This window comes from Miniopterus schreibersii, assembly GCF_964146895.1.
Source record: "Miniopterus schreibersii genome assembly, chromosome: X".
NCBI classification, from domain to species: Eukaryota; Metazoa; Chordata; class Mammalia; order Chiroptera; family Miniopteridae; genus Miniopterus; species Miniopterus schreibersii.
In genome coordinates, this window is record NC_138104.1 from 22,282,416 (window position 1) to 22,302,368 (window position 19,953).

At 36.2% G+C, this 19,953-nt stretch overlaps 1 protein-coding gene across 6 annotated transcripts in view; it reads right to left on the reverse strand.

The window, feature by feature from the left end:
* The window catches only part of PAK3 (p21 (RAC1) activated kinase 3), a 259,546-nt gene that overhangs the window by 57,868 nt on the left and 181,725 nt on the right, over positions 1-19,953 (reverse strand). For 3 of the 6 annotated variants that reach the window (XM_081125244.1, XM_081125246.1, XM_081125245.1), the window contains 4 exons: positions 13,305-13,405; positions 8,888-8,932; positions 7,580-7,733; positions 4,287-4,324 (listed from right to left, as the gene is read on the reverse strand). In XM_081125244.1, coding sequence (XP_080981370.1) covers positions 4,287-4,324; positions 7,580-7,733; positions 8,888-8,932; positions 13,305-13,405 — 338 coding nt within the window. The remainder of the gene's footprint in view (positions 1-4,286; positions 4,325-7,579; positions 7,734-8,887; positions 8,933-13,304; positions 13,406-19,953) is intronic. The other 3 variants (XM_081125247.1, XM_081125248.1, XM_081125249.1) reach the window with 1 other exon arrangement.

Here is a 19,953-nt window from a genome sequence, read left to right on the forward strand (position 1 = left end):
TGGGTGGGGGGTTGGAGGGATTGAGCAAGAAAGATAAAGGAAAAAAAGAGAAAAACACTCATGGACATGGACAACAGTGTGGTGATTGCCGGAGGGGTTGGGTGAGAGTTGAAGGAAGGTATAGGGGGAATAAATGGTGATGGACAGGGAGTTGACTTGGGGTGGTGGACACACAACACAGTGTATAGATGATGTGTTGTGGAATTGTACACCTGAAACCTGTATAATTTTGTGAATCAGTGTCACCTCAATAAATTCAATTAAAAAAATGGCCTGCTCACCAACACTCTCTTCAAGCCCTTCATTTCACTACATTTGCCAATCCAAAGTTATTTCGATGCTATTTTAACACAACACTGTACAATTCTAACCTGTTCATTACCTTGCTAGACCTGCTTCAAAATCACACAGACATGCACTAAAACCCTATAAATATTTCCCCTTGACACCCTCTTTCTAAGACACAGCTAAGATGATCAAGGTAGGACTCTTTTTTTAAAAAAATATATCTATTGTTGAAAGTATTACAGATGTCCCCCTTTTTTCCCCATTGACCCTGCTCCCGCCCCCTCACCAGGCCTTCACTGCACTATTGTCTGTGTCCACAGGTTATGCATATATACATATAAATTCTTTGGTTAATCTCTTCTTGCCCTCCCCCTTCCCTTCCCTCTGAGATTCGTCATGCAACAGACCAGGTAGGAGCCTTGCTTATTGCTGTAAGTTTAATAAACTTAGGTTTGCTTGATTAACAGGTTTTTCTGGCTGCTTTTTTTTGGGAGGCAAAGGTATAATGTTGCTACACTTTTCCTTCCAGGCTGACAATTATTATGTTTAATATGTCTAAACTTATAAAAATATAGATGGATAACAAGTAAGGAATGTTTTTGTCTTTTTGAAATTAGGTATTTTTGACACTCTTATTATGCCATACACTGGGACAGGGGAGGTAATTTTTAACCTGAATTGGGTCCTGGAGTCTTTTAGAATTCTGAAGGATTTGGCCTATCCACCCCCCACAAAAAATACAAGTATATACATGCTCTTGCATATAATTGCAAGGGTTTATAGATCTTCTGAAGCCCATCCATGGACTCCAAGTTATAAACCCTGCTCTAGAGAGTACAACAGCTAGAGAAACTACCTCAGAAAACTGTCCTTTCTTTGAGTTAATTATTTAAAGAAATTTATGTTTCTTTATTTTTCAGTTTTAATTTTTAAAGGTCAAAGGAATTAGATGTAAGGACTTTGGAGAATTTAGATAATACAAGGTGTGGTCTGAGTCACTTTCAGTTCTTGTTTAAAATGCAGAGATCAAGGTTCCATTTCAGATCTACTGTGCAAAGTAGAGTCTTGGAATCTGCATTTTAACAGATTCCCCAGGCAATTCTGATTCACAATGAAGTAAAAGAACCACTAATTTAGATGGGCAAAGTAAATGAGTACTGCAAATCAAAAGCACAATCTGTCAACTGAACATCTAGGTTCTCTAGGCACAAATCATGGTGTATTCATATTTTTGCTATTACCTTCTACTTGGAATACTAGCCCAGGATTCTAAATGCATTATTTCATTCTCAATAGTTCGACAAAAATATAAAATTTAAAATGCAAAATGTACCCTCAAATTGAAGAGTAAGTCCATGAAAAGTATTTAGCATTTAATACAATAATATCAAAGAAGCTACCAGAGTGAGAAGTAAAGCAGATGTCATATGACTATGGGAGGTATTGCTGAATTCAATAATAATTATATAGCCAGTATTTAAAAACATTTAGTGAATACAACATTGCTTCTATTTTAATTCCCACCCAGGCTACTAGAGGATGGCAAAACTTGTGATCACTTCAGGCTATGTCTATAAAGTGTTGTCAATCCTATTAAATCGGATACTATAGGATAGCTAGGTCTACTGAGAATGTTCCTAATGCAAAATAATAATAGATAATAATAATAATAATAATAATAATAATAAGCAATGCAAAGTGCAGTCTACCTTTAGAACCATAAGGAGAACACAAGGTGCAGTTCTCTGTTCTTAAGTAACTGAGTTCCACTGAAGTGACCTGAACTTAAAGGTCTAATTCAGTTCATTCAGTTGATAGAAATCTAGCTTTAGTCAAGCAGTTTAATCAATTATCTCCACCTGGAAGTCCTGCCCTGCCAACCCTTCAAACTCAAACCATCCAAGAGGAAACTCGGCATCTTTTCAAAGAAGTTTGCAACTCCTGAAAGGTGACATCCCCATCTTTCTGGCCAGCCACATATCATTTTAAGCCTGCAGTCATCTTTGACCTCAACTTTTTCCCCAACATCCAATCATTACCCTAACCATCTCGGGAATTTGAATTTAGTCTCCATTCCTACTGCCATTATCTCACTTAGGGCCTCATTACCTCTGGCTTGGAGGCTTTCAATACTCCCCCAACTGATCTCCTTTCATTCAGTCTCATCTGTCCTTAATTTATTCTGGACATTTGCTGTCATACTAGTCTTCTCAAAGCATAAGCTTTAATCATCTAATACTCTTGTTCTAAAAAACTTCAAGAGCTTTCCACTATACACTGAAAAAAAGCCAGATTCCTTAAAATACCATTTAAGGACCTCTATGATTTGGCTCCAAGTTAACTTTCAAGGCTATGATTCCCTTTCTTGCAACTCAGTCTTCACTCAATCCTACATCAGTTTCTCTCCTTACTCTCCTCACTATCATGTCCTTTTTCATACTCTGCCTTTTGCTTAGAATGCCCTTCTCCATCTTCACAGAGCCAAATCCCATGTGATTTGCAAGATCTATCTCAAATGCCACCTTCATTATAAATCATTTTCTAACTCAACCTTCAATAAATATGTCCCAAGACCTATTTTTCACCAGGCACTGAGCTTAAGCCCTTGGGACAAGGGCCTGCTTCCTTTAGCTTCTTCAACTAAAAGTAATCTCTTTTCTCTGAATTCTCACAGCAAATGAACATAATATATGGTATATAACATGATCCATATTGTATTAAGCTTGTTTATGTTCATACTTTTCCCCTTACTAGACTGAGCTTCAAATTTCCCAGTGATTTTAAGGAAACACTTGATAAATATATGTTTAATAAGTAAATATCCTGTGGTTTTATCTTCAAACAGTGAAATCATCATATTTTTCTGATTTGATAGAATATTTTGGTCATTATATATATTTAGTTTTAATTATACAAGCAAAACCAATAGAAGTAAGCTCAAAAAAGCCAATCTCTTAAGAGATATAAGCTGTTTACAAAATAAAAATAAATACACAGACCATCCTAGCAGATTGATATTTAAAACAGCTGACCTACCTAAAAAATAAAATTATTTATTTGTCAGGATACCTAGTCAGTATTACACAATAATGATATTAATTAAATCAAGGGACATAAGGTATGTGTTGGTCATGGAAGGTTGACATTTTTGTCTTTCCCATTTTGTTATTACTTCCCTTCACATGCTATTTTCAGTGTGGCCCAATAAGCTGTCATGGCAAAGAAAAAGGAGAAGGGGAAATGACAAGTGAGAATACCAAGGCTATAGTCTGTTGTCTTTTGGGAAATCTGAGCAAGGTGCAAATACCATCACCACACACAAGCCTTTTGTATGGGGACAGCTTTTCCTCTTGTTGCCATTTAAAAAATAATAGTAATAGTAGCTTACAATTAATAAAAACATAGCATGTGCTAGGTACTGTACTAAGTATATTATATACATTGCCACATTCAATATTCACACAAGTTTTAGGAGGTAGGTACTGTTATTCTCAGTTAAAGCTGAAGAAAGAGATGTTCAGAGGAGCTAAGCCATTTCCCCAAATTTGCTCAGCTTGTAAGGGAATGAATAAGACTAAACACCTACATCCAAGGCCTTAATTCTTGTTTTTTAATTTTATTTTTAATTGTGGTAAAACATACATAACATAAAATTTAGCATCTTAACTATTTTAAGTGTACAGTTCAGTAGTGTCAAATGTATTCACATTGTTGTACAACCATTGCTACCAACAATCTCCAGAAGGCTTTTCATCTTGCAACACTAGAACTCTATAACACCCCATTTCTGTTTCTCCTAGCAACCACTTTCTGTCTCTATGATTTTGACTATTCTAGGTAACTCATATAAATAGAATCATACAGTATGTATCTAAATTATACTTTTAAAAACAATTTTTAAAAGATTCTATATCTAAAAATCTAGATCTGCACAATTACAATCTGTTGGACTACCAAAAACACCGATTACACAAAACTGTTTTAAATTTTTCACTTACCGAAGGATGGGCTGCTATGTATCCATGTGCACTTTTATCTGAAAAGTGAAGATAAAATTGTCACCTTTGTTTCATAAAGACTGCCTTACTTAAAAGTGATACTTTAAAAAAAACTGCATGTGTGTGACCAGAAGAAAAGTCTCCAGTTCATTATTAGATATTATGACAAACGATATTTTTTCTTAATATAATTCACACTCTTACATCCTCAACATATTATCACCATATTATTTTATAGACCTTCAATGAAGGCCTCCAGTGACTCTCATGTATATGGAAAAATGTTAAGATTACCCATTCCTGGATTGGAATGATTCTATACAGTAGTCCCTCCAATGTGGGGGATACATTCAGGCCTGAAACCTGAGATAATACCTAACTCTGCTCTCAGGTGGCACACACACACACACACACAGAGTAGGTCCTGAAATAGCATTGTTTCATTCAACATTGCTTTCTTATAACCATTGATGAGATGCTGTAGAAACTTAACTCTTGTTTATATCAATTAGCCTATGGTAAAATTGGTTTCATTATATGTTGTTTGGCCACAGTTCAAAGAATGTATGGAGGACATTAAGTGAGAATTTATGGGATCTAGGTTTTCTGTTCATGTCTTCTATCCACAAATTCAATGCCTTTTCTATTTTAACTAAGCATCTATCACACAGTGTGACTGTAACTTTTGCTGTTTGAGTCATGAAAGCAAAACTAGCATGGATTTCTTCTTCACAATTATGAATAGAAGATTTGTTCTGACCATAGATCTTAGCAACTTCAGCATATGAGGTTTTTTTTCCCCTATTAAGTTGACAACGTTCAACTTTTCACTTAAATAAAGCACTTTATGGATTCTCTTTGGTGTAACTGAATTGCCAGCATCACTACTCTTGTGCTTTGGGGAAATTATTAAGTAAAATAAGGTTTACTTGAACACAAGTGCTGCAATACCTTGACAGCTGATATAATAACCTAGATGGCTACTAAGATACTAACAGGCAGGGAGCATGTGCAGTGTGGACACACTAAACAAGGAATGATTCATATTCCAGGTGGGATGGAACAGGACCATATGAGATTTCATTTCATTACTCAAAACAGCACAAAATTTAAAATTTATGAGTTATTTAGTCCCAGAAAATTTCAATTAATATTTTTAGACCATGGTTGACCATGGATAACTAAAACCACAAAAAGCAAAAACATGGATAAGGAGAGCTACTGTACATATATATCTAGAATTTGTCTACCACTTCCTCTTTCCGTCTCCCTTCTCTCCCTCTTTTCCCTTCCTCCCTTCTACCCGCCCTTCCTCTCCCCTACTCTCCCTCTCCCCCACTATTCCTCTCCCTGACATATTATTAGCCAATTGTGACATTAGAACATCCAGAAAACATAATGTGGTGTTTCACTCAACTCAGAATAGTGTAATAACTCAGATACTGCTGAGTTTCAACATAATTAAAATATATATATATATCTTCATTGATTTCAGAGAAAGGAAAGGAAAGGGAGAGAGAGAGATAGAAACATCAATGATAAGAGAGTCATTGATCGGCTGCCTCCTGCAAGCCCCAGACTGGGGATTCAACCCACAACCTGGGTATGTGCCCTGACTGGGAATTGAACCCTGATCGCTTGGATCCTGGGTCGATGCTCAACCGCTGAGCCATGCCAGGCTGGGCTCAACATAATTTTTAAGATTTCTTCTTTGTAAGTTGAAAGAATTCAACACAAAAATAAAAGGGTTAAAAAACAGTGGTAACTTAGAATAAAGACAAATTCTGATAATCTGAAAAGTATTAATGGGTACAATGAAATGATTTCTTGAATGCATTTTTAGTTCTCATCTCCTGTGGTTCTACAGTGCACTTGGAGCTTAGCTCTAGATTTCCTCACATTGAGTGTTTCTTGATGTAACCAGGATATCTTAAATATTTTATTCCATGTGATAGATTAAATATCATAAAAATTTCTTGATGCCTTTTTTTTTTTTTCTTTTAGGTTTTTGCCATTGGATAACAGAAGTTAATCTTCTCATTATAAAGAGCCCTATTTTGCCTGGCTTGCGTGGCTCAGCAGTTGAGCATCAACTTATGAACCTGGAGATCTCGGTTCGATTCCCGGTCAGGGCCCATGCCCAGGTTGCCGGCTCAATCCTCAGTGGGGGGCATGCAGGAGGTAGCCAATCAATGACTCTCTCTCATCATTGATGTTTCTATCTCTCTATCTCCCTTCTTCTCTCTGAAATAAATAAAAAATATATATACTTTAAAAGAGTCCTATTTAACAGGTAAATTGCATATGCCTTTAAGTTTGGTCTTTGGTATTTGAGATGGCTAAATCAGAAACCACCCCTTCCAAGTGTATTTTTGCACCATTCTTGAAGAGATCAAGCTTGCCTTATATTAAAACCAATGCCAAAAAATATGGGTTTGTCATAGCTGGGGCAGTAATAATAGTATTCTGTTCTTTCTTTAGATGTTAAGTAAGAAAGTTTTCTTGAGAGGAAACCCAGATAATATTTCTCCAAATGCAGAAGTATTGTTTGGTTTATGTATTTCACTTGCTCATAGTGCAAATTTGAACATCAAAGCTTAAAGCAAAGGCCAGGTCTACAAACTAGCAAATGAAGTTGAAATTTGGCAGACTTATGGACTTTTACTCTTTTAGCAATAACAAGCCATGATTTCTTTTTTAAAGTCTGATTTTGAGGTCTGATAAAAGTAGCCTAAGGCCTGATAGTAAGTAACTGAGTGTCTTCATGCCAGTGAAGAGACAATACAACAATTATTGTTGCTGATTCAAATGGACAATTACTGCCTCACTGAACAATTTCCTTATATCAGTTCTAATATTATCCAAGCACTGCCCGGCCAGGCATGGCTCAGCTGTTGAGCATCGACCTAGGATCCAGGCGATCAGGGTTCGATTCTCTATCAGGGCACATGCCCATGTTGTGGGCTAGGGAGCTGATCAATGATTCTCTCATCATTGATGTTTCTATCTCTCTCTCTCCCTCTCCCTTCCTCTCTCTGAAATCAATAAAGATATATTTTAAAATAAAATAATAAAATAAAATAAAATAAAATAAAATAAAACAATCCAGGCACTGTAAATCAATTAACATCAACTTCAACTTCCAACTCATAGTTTGATTTACTTCTGTTGAAGTCATTCAGAGAAGGAACTAAAACTGACTTCAAATGCCCTACAGGTATTCTGTGCTAATCCCCAGGCTCTGAGATTGTAATTATTTTTTTCACTTTTTAATATCTTAGATTTGCTCTTACCTCCTGATGTAAAGCTCATATATTTCTGGTTGTTGACTGTTTCTTTGGAATCATAGAATTTGAGAACATCTAAAACTGCTTGTGGGTTCTTCTTCTGTTCCAGTTTTGTTATGTTGGAGGTTTGGAGTAATCTTGCCCATTGCTCAGGAATTCCCTGTGGACAACCAAAGGCAAAGAATAGCATATCAGAACATTCAGCAGCTACATTTTTCTGGTCCAGTAAAGTTCTTCACCAAGAAGCCCATGCTACCTGTAGGATTTCACTTGGGAAACTGAAGTTACACTCCAGATTTAAAGTTAGTAACTTAATAATGCAATCATTCTCTTCTCTAAATAAAACACATAGGTAAAACTAAGATCCAACTTAAAAAGGGTGGGTGGGAGTATGACTGTGATAGAAAAAAAAGCGCATGAAAATCACCTCTATATTAACTCTGCTCATCCATGAAATGATGTTTACAGCTTAGCTTATTTTTTCTGGTGACTCAGGGCAGACATAGCAAGACTTCTCTATATTTGTGCACAGCATAGTATAGTGCAGATCAATAGATTTTATTTGACTGGAATAACATAAGCTGTTTCTGGGCATGTAATTAGAATATCTTTTAGAATAAAAGAAATACCTCACCCTTGGTCAATTCATACTTTGTGATTATAAAATATAATTTTGGGAGTCTAGAGCTTTAATAGAAAGGGTGATTGAGAGGAGACAAAGACAGAATTGTGGAGGAGCAATAACCACTGAAATGCTAATTAGTAACATTAATGCTGCTTTGGGCATTTTCCCTGCAGCTTTATTGTCTCCTCCCTCTATCCCCTCCTCCCCACTTCATTCACTGGAACATAGAAGAACCTGGGGACTGTGACAACCATGCCAAAGCCTTGTGAGAATTTGCAATAATTTGAAGCAATTTGAGCAGAGAGGAAGGAGTATTTGGAAATCTAACCAAGGAAAATTGAAAAATTACATAGAGAGGTTAGTTTTGCATTAAGCATTCAGTATTCTTTCCTACTTGTTCAGCCTACAGATGCCCCCATTCCATAATTATTCAAGCTCCAAGAACATCTTGGAGCGAGAAACAGATACACTATTCCTGAAGTGCATCTAGACACAATTTAGATGATTTTGTCCTATGAAGTCTCGGCAAAACAATGTGTGACGTGGGCCTCCAGAGTTTGGGAATGACAACAAAAAAGTGAGATAAGCCAAGCAACAACTCTACTGCACACACATGAACCTGCTGCTGCAGTGCTATGACATCTCAAAGAAGCACTTTGATGCAAGCTTCTTTTGGGCCTGTGACGCACCTCTGGGAGCTTCCCTGGGCACATCTGTGAGCCATAGAGATCTGGCTGTAATGGACGTAAATAAAGAAAGAAAAGAAAGTTAAAACAGAATGTGGGACAACTTAGAAGGTGGGAGGAGATGAAACCAATGGGTCTGAATGGGAAGGGTAATCCCATCTAAAGTGGGGCGGTTATAAAAACAGGGAGGTATTAACTAAATCAGGGGCACGACAGGCTATAGGACAACAGATTTAAGAAAACAGAGAAAACAATAATATTCCAAAGTTTGGATACATAATTCTACTTTTGGCCAGATGCTTCCTCTATAAATATGCAAGAATAAGAATTATTAAATGACTGAAGAAATTACTAAAAGGCAGAATCATGAATTTGGAAGGAAGAAGGATGGCATTATAATCTGCTTCGACAATAATTTGTAAGTTGTTTTTGTAACTGGTGATTGATCACAGGTAGCCAATGGCCATGAGTTGAATTTATAAATTTCAGTTCCCAATTCTAGTTAATCACTTTCAGTTTTACATCGGAAGTGTCTATGTGGCTAAAATTCAAAGGATGGTTATGTGGTGATGCTGCATTTAACATTTGCTTTCATTAATGTGATTCTTCTGTATTTTGTAGCTAAAGCCATGGCTGGCTTAGAGAAAACTAGATGGGGGATTTCCTACACAGCCAGACTCTGTGTTTGAATTTCTTAGACACTCAGAACAGGGAAAGGGAAACCATTTCATTTCAAACCATACAGGAATAATTTCCATTTTAATTCTACAGTTCTGAAGTCTTGCCTCCTATAAAATAAGATCAAATATAAGGTAACAACTTTATCTAAATAAAGATATTTCCAATGCTACAGAAACATGCATTGACCCAACTGGTTAAATTTGGGATATGGGCCTTTGATTCCTAGCATTTGGGGTTGCTCCAAGCACAGTGAAACAATATTTTTTCATGCATTCATCACACAATTTGATGCTGAAGCCTTAAGCCAAAAGTTTGAACTCAAGAGACCATGCATGATCCCAGTTCTGATTCTAAGTGCAATTAATAGCATTTGGTTAATACTATAATGGCCAAAAGAGTTATTAAATGTTACAAAACCAGGTATGCGTTGCACATAACCACTAGAGCAGAGATCACTAGCATGATCATTATCATAATCATTAGAATATTTGCAGTTATTATACATTCTCATGGCACTTCTAAACTTTTGTGATAAATAGTCTTGTGATCACTAGGCCACAGGGGGAAAATGCTGTCAATTGCAGAAGATCCTCCAGATAACTCTACTTACCACATGAATACACTCTTGACATAATTTCTATTTTCTTTTTTAAGTTGAAATAAACTAGTTGATCAATAAAACCTGACACTCAAATCTGAAGGTATGCCACAAAAGCACGTAATCAGAAAGCCATGTCATTACTTCAAATTGAGGTACAAATTCCAAAAGTTAGATAGCTAATGGAGACCTAGAAGTGAGAGCATCAGAAGCAGGAGCAGGTATAAATGCCTTGCCATGTATACAATAACTAGTAGATGTAGATCAAGCTGGGGATTTCCCATTGTAACCCAAGAGAATGGCAGCATGATACAACAGGCCAAGCATCTATCTTATCATAAGAAATGATAATTTATATCACTCATACCATTTTGCCCTCTGATTGACTTGAAGCGACCGTCACAGGTTTAGAGGTGTGGAAAGGGGAGTTCTGAAGTATTCGGGACAAAAATGTCAATATAAAGGGTAAGGACTTGTAATAGTTTAATACCCCAAATCTCACTTCCCATCTTAATTTTAATCTCAGGGTCCAAGTGTATGAACAGGTGTACAAGGTCATAAGGGCCAATTAGCCATAGGGTAATCATCAAGCAACAAACCAAATCAGTATCCAAATATTCAAAATAACAAACCCTTGTAAGGCAGCCGGACACTATAGTTGAACTAATTGCTCAAAATTCAATGTAAACAACTGCAATAATCAAATTAGCTATGCATGCAATGAATTAGTGTTACTGTGGAATTAGGACCCAATTTTAATTCTTACCAGTAAAATGATTTTAAAAAAATTATTGATTGATTTTAGAGAGAGATGAAGGGGGATAGAGAGAGAAACATGGATTTGTTGTTCCATTTATTTATGCATTCATTGGTTGATTCTTGTATGTGCCCTGACCAGGGAATGAACCCACAACCTTAGTGTATAGGGTCAACACTCTAAACAACTGAGCTACCTGGCCAGGGCCCAGTAAAATGATTTTTAAAAGCTTATTATCATTTTGTACTTTTAAAGTTTGTAAATGTAAATAATAAGTTAAGATAGTTTTTAAAAAGGCAGAATTTGGCATCTTTAAAAATAATATGTGGATAAGTAGTTGTAACAGATCATCAAGATGAGAATAAAGTGCATCGGATTTCCAAATTTAGCCTGTGTCTTATCAATATATTCAAATGGATTTCTAACATGTGACTGCATCCAAACAACTGCTTTATTTCAAATTGGGATTTGGGGAAGAAGGGACGGGTTTTTGTCTGGTTTGGTTCAGTTGCATCAAACTGTTTTTTACAACTGAAAAAGATTGCCCATCACATGTCCCACTCCATCCCTTTCTGGCTGGTAATTTGGGTTCTAAATGATAGAAAAGTGAAAATGGCCGACTGCAGTCAGCAAGATGATAAAGATTCACTTTCCTTTATTTCCACTGAGAACCCATAAAGAAACAAGAAAGAGCTAAAGATAGATTGTATAAGATGTCAAGCAAGATGGAAAAAGTAGGAAAAAAATTGGAAAGGAAACAGTATGTCATATGAGAATAGTGGAGGAGAAAACTTTTACATCAGGAAGTGAAAAGAAGAAGAAAGAAAAAATATATAAAAGACAATAAAATTTAGAAATTTAAGCAGAGGGAAAGCACATAGAACATGAAAAGATCAAAAACTGGAAAAATAAAGTTCATCAAATAAAAAAGGGAAGATATATCAGACAAAACTTGTAAAGCTTAAGTGTTTTACTGTTACAAATGTAAAAAAAAGTCAATCTAAGATTTTTTTTTAAAAAAATCTTAACTTGTTCAGATTATAAAAAAATATTATTTGGTGGTGATGATGGTGGTCATAGTGGTGACAATGAGGTTATATTTCCTAAGCATCGCTAAGAGAATATTCTCACATATAGTAAAGAACAGAAGCTGGGCTAAACAAAAGGTCATTTGAATAATGTCTCTGACTCCAGTGGTGAAATTGGTTAAAGCCTACCAGTATCTCAAATTTCTCAATGTCAGTACTTCTTAATGTTCTCTTCTTCTTGCTACTGAGAACATAGAAATAATTAGCTTACATCACTTTATAAGCCCAAGATGTTTACCCAATTTCCATTTCATTCTCATATTGCTTACTTCCAGAATTGAAAATATAATATAATTTGACTATCAATCAGAGACATGGTTTGCTCCCCCAAATCAAATTAATTTGCCACCTCTTTATTTCTTTCACATAATCATATGACAGTCTGCTCACTAACCATCATGCTGTATTACAGGAAATTCCATTATTTAATATCAAAATTTATCTCTGGTTTAAGGATCCATGAATCACTTATAATGGTCCTATCAAAGATGTTTTTGTTTGAATGCACTCAAAATTACACATTATCTCAGAATGCACATTGTGACTGAGTTTCTTGCTAGTACAGGAAAGATAGTTGATCTTCCTGAGGACATATTTCTAGCCACATCTTTTCCTTCTTCCATCTTAAAAAAAAAAGTCAGATCTTAAATATAAAGTGTCATAGATCTGAGATCTTGTGCTATTTGTGCACTACAGATATCCAAATAAAAGCTGGATCTATAAATATATGGGCTTTTCTAGAGAATTCTTATCCATATTTATCCACTAAATCATACATTATATATATATTCATCAATGTTTCTTCCTAAAACATGGGGTTTGTCTTTTGAATGTCTATAAAATATACCTGTTAAGCCTAAAAAATAAGCTATGTTCTTGGAATCAAAGGGAAAAACAGGTCAATTTTACAGAGTTTTTGGTTAGTGTGTGTGGTTAGCTAATCTGGGTAATCCGGATTTCAGTGTAAAGCCTGAATTATTCAGACAGATTGTCTTCACTGTCAAAGTTTAATCGATGATTCTCTGATTCACTTCAAATGATAAAGAATAAATTCAATCAAGCAGGGTCTAACTACTAGTACTACATCTTCTATGCAATGGTAAACTAGCATTTTCAATCAAGTGGAAACTGTATAGCCATCAGACACTTTTCTTAGGATTGACAAAATTATTTTGCCAATATTCTTGCTGTCAAAACTTCAGGTCTGGCATTTTGGCACATGGAAATTTTTTCTTGAAACCTATTATGAGAAAGGATTTTTTTTCATGGTTTACAAAACAAAATAAGCTTACTCACAGTGAATTCCCCGGTGACTGCATCAAACCCCACATGAATTGTATGTTCAAAGTCTGAAGGAAGAGAGATCTCTGGACGTTCTTTCTCTTTCTTCTTATTGGCTAAAGGCAAAATGTTAACATGTATTTATTTGGGATATAGTTTTGGCATCCAAAAGTTGTACAATTAGATTAATCAAAAACAGTTACAAATTTGAAAGACAGTTAATTCCAACGCAATTCTAACAATACTTAACTGCAGAAATTTGGTCCAACTAACAGACCAAAAAATGTTTGCCTAAATAATTTATAAATTTCAAAAATCCAATCCAAACAAAATCTGCAGTCAAACTGATTTATGCCCTCTAGCAGTCCAATGATGTAACCACCAGGTATCTATGTTGTTGTGTTTAACTGGCTTTGTTAAATCAAATACTGCTTACTAAAGAAGAAATTCATTACATTCAAGTCAAGCTAAGGCTTACTGTTAGAAGAAAAAGGATAGAAAAGAAAATTGTTTATCTTATCTATAAAGGTGTTATGAATTGCTTCCATGTTCACCATAGCTAATTATCAAGTAACTGGAACATCTTTCATTTACATGTTTACAATATGAAGCATGTCTTAATAGACTCTTGGTCTTCTTTCAACAAGAATAATACAGTAAATCAATAACATTACAAATCTTTATCATTAAAAATGTTTTTAATGATTTCCTACCCAGAATTTTGCTAGTAAAAAAATACAAATTACTGCTTTTTACTGAATTAATTTTATTTAGTTCTTAGAAAACTCAAAGCAGTTCCTTGGTTTAGTCATATTAGTTTATAGCTATTTTCCATGTCCTTATTACATTCTGTCATATTAGTCATTCAAAACCAGGTAACAATTTTTTCCATAATGACACAATTATGAACAAGTGCATCAAAAGTTAAGTCAAAAGTCTTTAAAAATATAATCATTGAAGAAATGAAGTTGGGAACTGTAATGAAATTAGTCGATCCCAAATTGATCCCAGAGGAAGTTATTGTGAAAAGGTAAAATGGCATCTAGTAGCTTCCATAATAGACATATCAACAAATTTGAGCATGCATCTCTGGTAAGGCTGCATTTCACCCTCAAAAAATAATATTCACACTCCTAATACTGGGCAAGTCAGTATGAATCTGTATCACCAAATAAAACCAATCAACTTCAGAACTGCCAGGGTGGCCAATTTAGAACATTCTGGTTCAAATAGATGTTTCCTCAGGCTGAATTTCAGACACCATTTAATTAACCAGACATGAATTACTAGTTTTATGGGTTACCCAGTATAATTTTAAATTCAAAACCTTTTATTTTCAAATTTCATTCTTATGGCTTCTTCTCTTTTTCTACCTTCTCTGACTGCTCCATTTCATCAGCCAGGGGACAGCGATATGGGACAGAACTAGGGAAATTCAAGTACTAAGAGGATTAGGATACAGGATTAGGAAGTGGGGGGACCAACTGTCACTCAAAGCCTTTGCCTGGTCATGGAACACATTTAGTACCCATTTTGAAAAGTATATAAGTGCTACCTAACTTAACTTCAGTATAGATCTCAATTTTACAGTGAGCCTACTTTATTTTTTAATGTTTTTTATTGATTTTAGAGAGAGAGGGAGAGAGAAAAACATCAATGTGAGAGAAACTTTGATTGGCTGCCTCCTACACATCTCCTACTGGGGATCGAGCCTAAGACCCAGGCATATACCCTGACTGGGAATCCAACTGGTGATCTTTTGGTACATGGGACTACACTCAACCAACTGAGCCACAGTGGCCAAGACAGTGAGTTTACTTTATTTATGAATATCATCTTAACTGAACAGTGAAGTTAAAGAGTTTTCTGTTGATCCTTTTATCTCCCTGCATGTTTATGGACTGTAGTTACCATTTACAGTTATTCAACTACCATTTTTATTTGTTCAGGAAAGCAAAACAGAACAACCACCTTTCTGTTTTTGCCACTTCCTTGAAGGTGTCCTAACTACTCATGTAATCATTTCCTTATTTTTCCTAATATCCCATTCATGTTGGGCATGGCTAACCATCTCTCTTTCTACTTCCTTGACAATGTGGTCTGAACCTCCTCCTCTTCCCTCAGTTATCATTCTTTATTTGTTTGCATTGCTCCTCCTGACTTTCGTATCACACTCTTTGGCCTTTCACAATCCTTTCTTCACACTCGTTCATCTTGGATGGCATCCACTCCCAGATGTTAAGTAATGTTGCATAATTCCCTAATCTGTGATTAGCAGGGGATATATCCAGCTTTTGTGGGACCACTTTATATAATTTGAAAAGAATGCTCTCTTTAAGTAAAAACAATACAAAATTCCTAGGGCTCCTCCTAGGGCCTTGGATGAGTCCCAGGCAATGAGAAACTCTGCAGAAGCTTTATTTACTTCATAGTAAATCTACTCCCGGTGGTTGGTGATCTTTTGGGGATCAAAGACCACTCTGAAAAATTGAAGCTGTAGAACTTCTGCCCATAAAAATGGACTATATATGCACTACACTAAACTTGCTCCTTCTCCAGTGTCTCCAATGTTCTCAGTGAAAAGATACCACTAACCACCCAGATCAGAGAAGGATTAAGGCCTTAGACACCTCCTCCTTTGGGAGGCTCTAAGTAATGAAAAGATTATGATCACCCCCTTCTCCAACATGTAATTCAAATAAAAACAATACTAAAGCATAAAAATATAAGGAAGTCTAAAAAGTTCTGACATTCCTAAAATGATTAAGTCTTTTAAAAAACAATATTCCCAAATCAATGTTTCCACATATTGGGTACCCCTGATTTGTGGCACTTAGCACATGCTTATTCTGGATATTGGGTAACCCAGCACTGGTCCAACTATCCAAGCCATAAATTTGGGGGCTTCTTTGACTCCTACTTTAATTCTACCTTAGTTTGTCACCACATTCTCTCTATTCTATATTCCAAACTCATCTTAAATCCACCTTCTTCCTTTTATCCCCACAAACCATAATCTCAGTCCAAGGTACCAGTATTTCCCACCTGATTTAGTTGTCTTCAATTTTGCTCCCTGCAATTTATTATGTTGGGCCAGAGTAATCTTTTGAAATATAATAATCTCACTGCATTCTTGTCTTTGTTAAAGACCTTTAAATGACTACCCATTACACATGCTTTTTAGCATGCTATCCAAGGGCCTGCATGATCTGCCCCCATCTTTCTCTATTGTCTATTCTTCCTATGGTCCCCAGTGTCCCATACCCATTTCATGCTCCCTCAACTGCTGGCATTCTCTTTTTTAAAATTTATTTTTCAATTACAGTTGGCATACAATATTGTATTACTTTCAGGTGTATAACATAGTGATTAGACATTTATACACTTTAAGAAGTGAGGTAAGTCTAGAACCCACTTGGCACCATACATAGTTATTACAATATTATTGACTGTATTCCCTATGCCGTAATTTACACCCCCATGACTATTTTTATAACTGGAAATTTGTACTTCTTAATCCCTTTTGCCATTTTCGTCCATCCCCTGCTGGCTTTTCTTTTACTGCCAGGCTTTTACACATTCTAGGCCAAGGCCTGGAAAGTCTTACTTTTAACCGTTTCCCTTCTGCTTTGTGTAGATAACTTCCATTAGTCTTTACTCTTAAAGACACACTCTTGGGCTTCCTCTCCTTTAGCAAGTCTTTTCCTGTCTTCACTCTGCAGATAAAGTTAAATGCCCTTCTCTTGATGGTCCCATGGACTACCCAGTGTATACTTTGAGCTTGACAATTATCAAAACTGGATTGTTTTTTCTTCTTTACATACCTATTTCTCTAGCCAAAAGTTGAGGTATTTGACAGCAGCAACTATATCTTTGCAGTCTCACATTCCTAGCTCCTGCTTTACATCTGCACACTTAATAACTATAATTTCTGAAACATTCACCATATGTGTAGTGCTTATAAGGTTATCTAATTTAATCACCAAAATCTTATAAGGTAGACTTTATTATTATTGTATTATTATTTTTTATAGATGAAGAAATGAGGCTGAGTGAGGTTAAATAACATACACAGGTTATATAGCTGGCAGGAGTCAAAATCAAGATTTGAAAAGAGGTCCCAACTGTGGCTACAGAACAAAAGCTTTTAATAGCTACACTATTTATTATTCAGTAGCATTAAAAAAACTTGGACACATTTTAGCCCTAGTCTTCAATAAATGTTTAGTGATTGAATGGAACCTAGATGAGAACTTTTTTTTTTAAGGAACACTAAGATGTCTGTATCTCCTTCAGGAAATTCTGTGAGCATTGGTCATTTATATAAAGATTCAGCCTTACCTGAACCTTGGGATGATAAGACTCAACCTGATCAGCTCTGGGTTGATATTTGTGGAGAGCAGAAGACCAAATGAGTACTACTTTTTAAGCATATCATGCATATTCTATTGGAACCTAGAATGAAGGCCACAAATTGGTGACTAGACCATAAAATGCAAAGAGTGTTGGGACGCTCTAGGTGTACATGAGTTCTTGTTTTAACTCTGAGGACTAGCAACCTTTCCTGTTTCTCATCCTGACACCTTTCTTCATCCTATTACCTTTGAAAGAAAGAAAAGCCTCTCTAGACATCAGTCATCTCCTACATGGCCCACCCCAGTGTTCCGTACTTCCTCCAGTGGGTAGAACTTTTTCCATTACAAATTCCCCTACACCTTCAACCTCTTCTTTTAATGTCCTCTTCACTTCCTGCCTTAGGTTCTCAAACTTCACTGTGCATCACTCCCATCTGGAAAACTTTAAAGAGAGATGTCAGAGCCCCACCCTCAGAGATTCAGATTCAGTTAGTCTGGGCTAGACCCAAGCACTTTTCATTTTTAAATTTCCTAGGGTGTTTCCATTAAGTAGCTGGGGTTAAAAATAACAATTGTAATCCTTACTATCTAATGAGGGTACCACTTCCACAGATATTTCTGATGGGTGCTACTCATTCTTCCTTATCTCAAGTCATTAGGCCTGGGAGAATGGGAAAGGACAGAATTTCATTCATTTTTTATTCCAAAATGTGTATTTGAAGTCAGTACTACTGCACTTGCCTACAAACCCCCATCCTGTGAGGTTATTGCCATTTAGTTCTCATGGTCAAGTCCCCTTATCCATTGAGGATTTTTATTTCCAGTCTTCATTCCTGCACTCAGTGCTGCCATCACTCTGTGAAATGTAATATGTAAATGGACATCTCATTTACACACTTTTCTTTTAACTCCTTGACTTCCATCAACTCTAATGAACTTTATCTCCCTTCCACATCTGCAATCCATTCTTATGGCCACCTTTTAAACCAGCAATTCTCAACCAGGGCTGCACATCACAGTGACTTGTAGAATTCCATAAAATACCAATGTCTAGAGTCCACCCAGAACCTACTACATCAGGACTCCTGGGTGCAGAATCTGAGCAAATGATTTTTTAAGCACCATAGATGATTTGCAGACCTAGTGGAGAACCACAGCTACTCCAGGCCTTTATCTATAATGACCCTTTCCCTGAAATATTCAACCCTGTTATCTCATTATTTGAGCCCAGCTTCCCATCCTGCTAGCCTTTTCAATGTCTCAAGCCCTTACTCTATTTTATCTGTTCTTTGATCTCAACAAAACCTCCAGTTCCTGAATCTCTACATTTTTAGTCAATTTCTCAGCTTCCTCCTGGCCCAGACTCTATGTCACAACAACTTAAATTGCTCTTAAACCACTGCTCTGGAAACTCTTGTTCTTTGACCTTTTCTTGCAATTGTCCTGCAAAACCCTACCCTGACAGAATCCAACCACAAAACCTCCACTTCCATACTGGGGCTACTGAAAGTTGTTGGGGTAAAACCATACAGACATACATATTGGTATTCAGAGACAATAGTTGGGTCATAAATGGTGCTTGGCAATATTCTTCTTTCCCCTTGCTGACTTCCTTTCCCACTTCTCTTATTGAATATTCCAAAATTTACCACTTCACTCAAACTTCTGTTTCACCCTCTTCTCTCTTAATTTTGGCATATGAAATTCTTTCTACTTCAATGAGAAAAATGGAGGCCATCAGTTTGGAGCTCTTTTGACTTTACTCTCTCTCCCAGTCCTATGCATTTATCTCACATCTCACTGGAAGCAGTTCTCATTCTTCTGCCTAAGGTTTATCCTTCTACTGGTGTCTAAGTCCCAGTCCCTCTCACTTCTCCTATTTCCCCTTGTATCTTCTATCTCTCCCCTTCAATGGACACTTCCTATTTGACTTAAAAGACATGCTGAGATCCCTTTTTCCTTTAAAATTAAGACACTCTGTCACCTCATGGCTTTCTCTAACTTCTATAGTCTCTCAGACTTTCCTTATTTAAATGTCTTAAAAAGGCAATTTAGGCTTCCTTAGCCCTCACTTCTTAAACCACTGCACTGAGTCCCTGATATCATTGAAAATTGTTACTTTTCAGTCCTTACCAACATTGACCTCTCAGTCAAAACTGACATTTCTGACCATAAACTTCATGACACCAACTCCTCCCCATCTTCTTTCACACAACACTTTTTAAAAGGCTATTCCTATATTTCTGAGTCTTCTATCAACTCTTTAAATAATATTCCCCAGGAGCTATCTTAGGTCATCATCTCTTCTT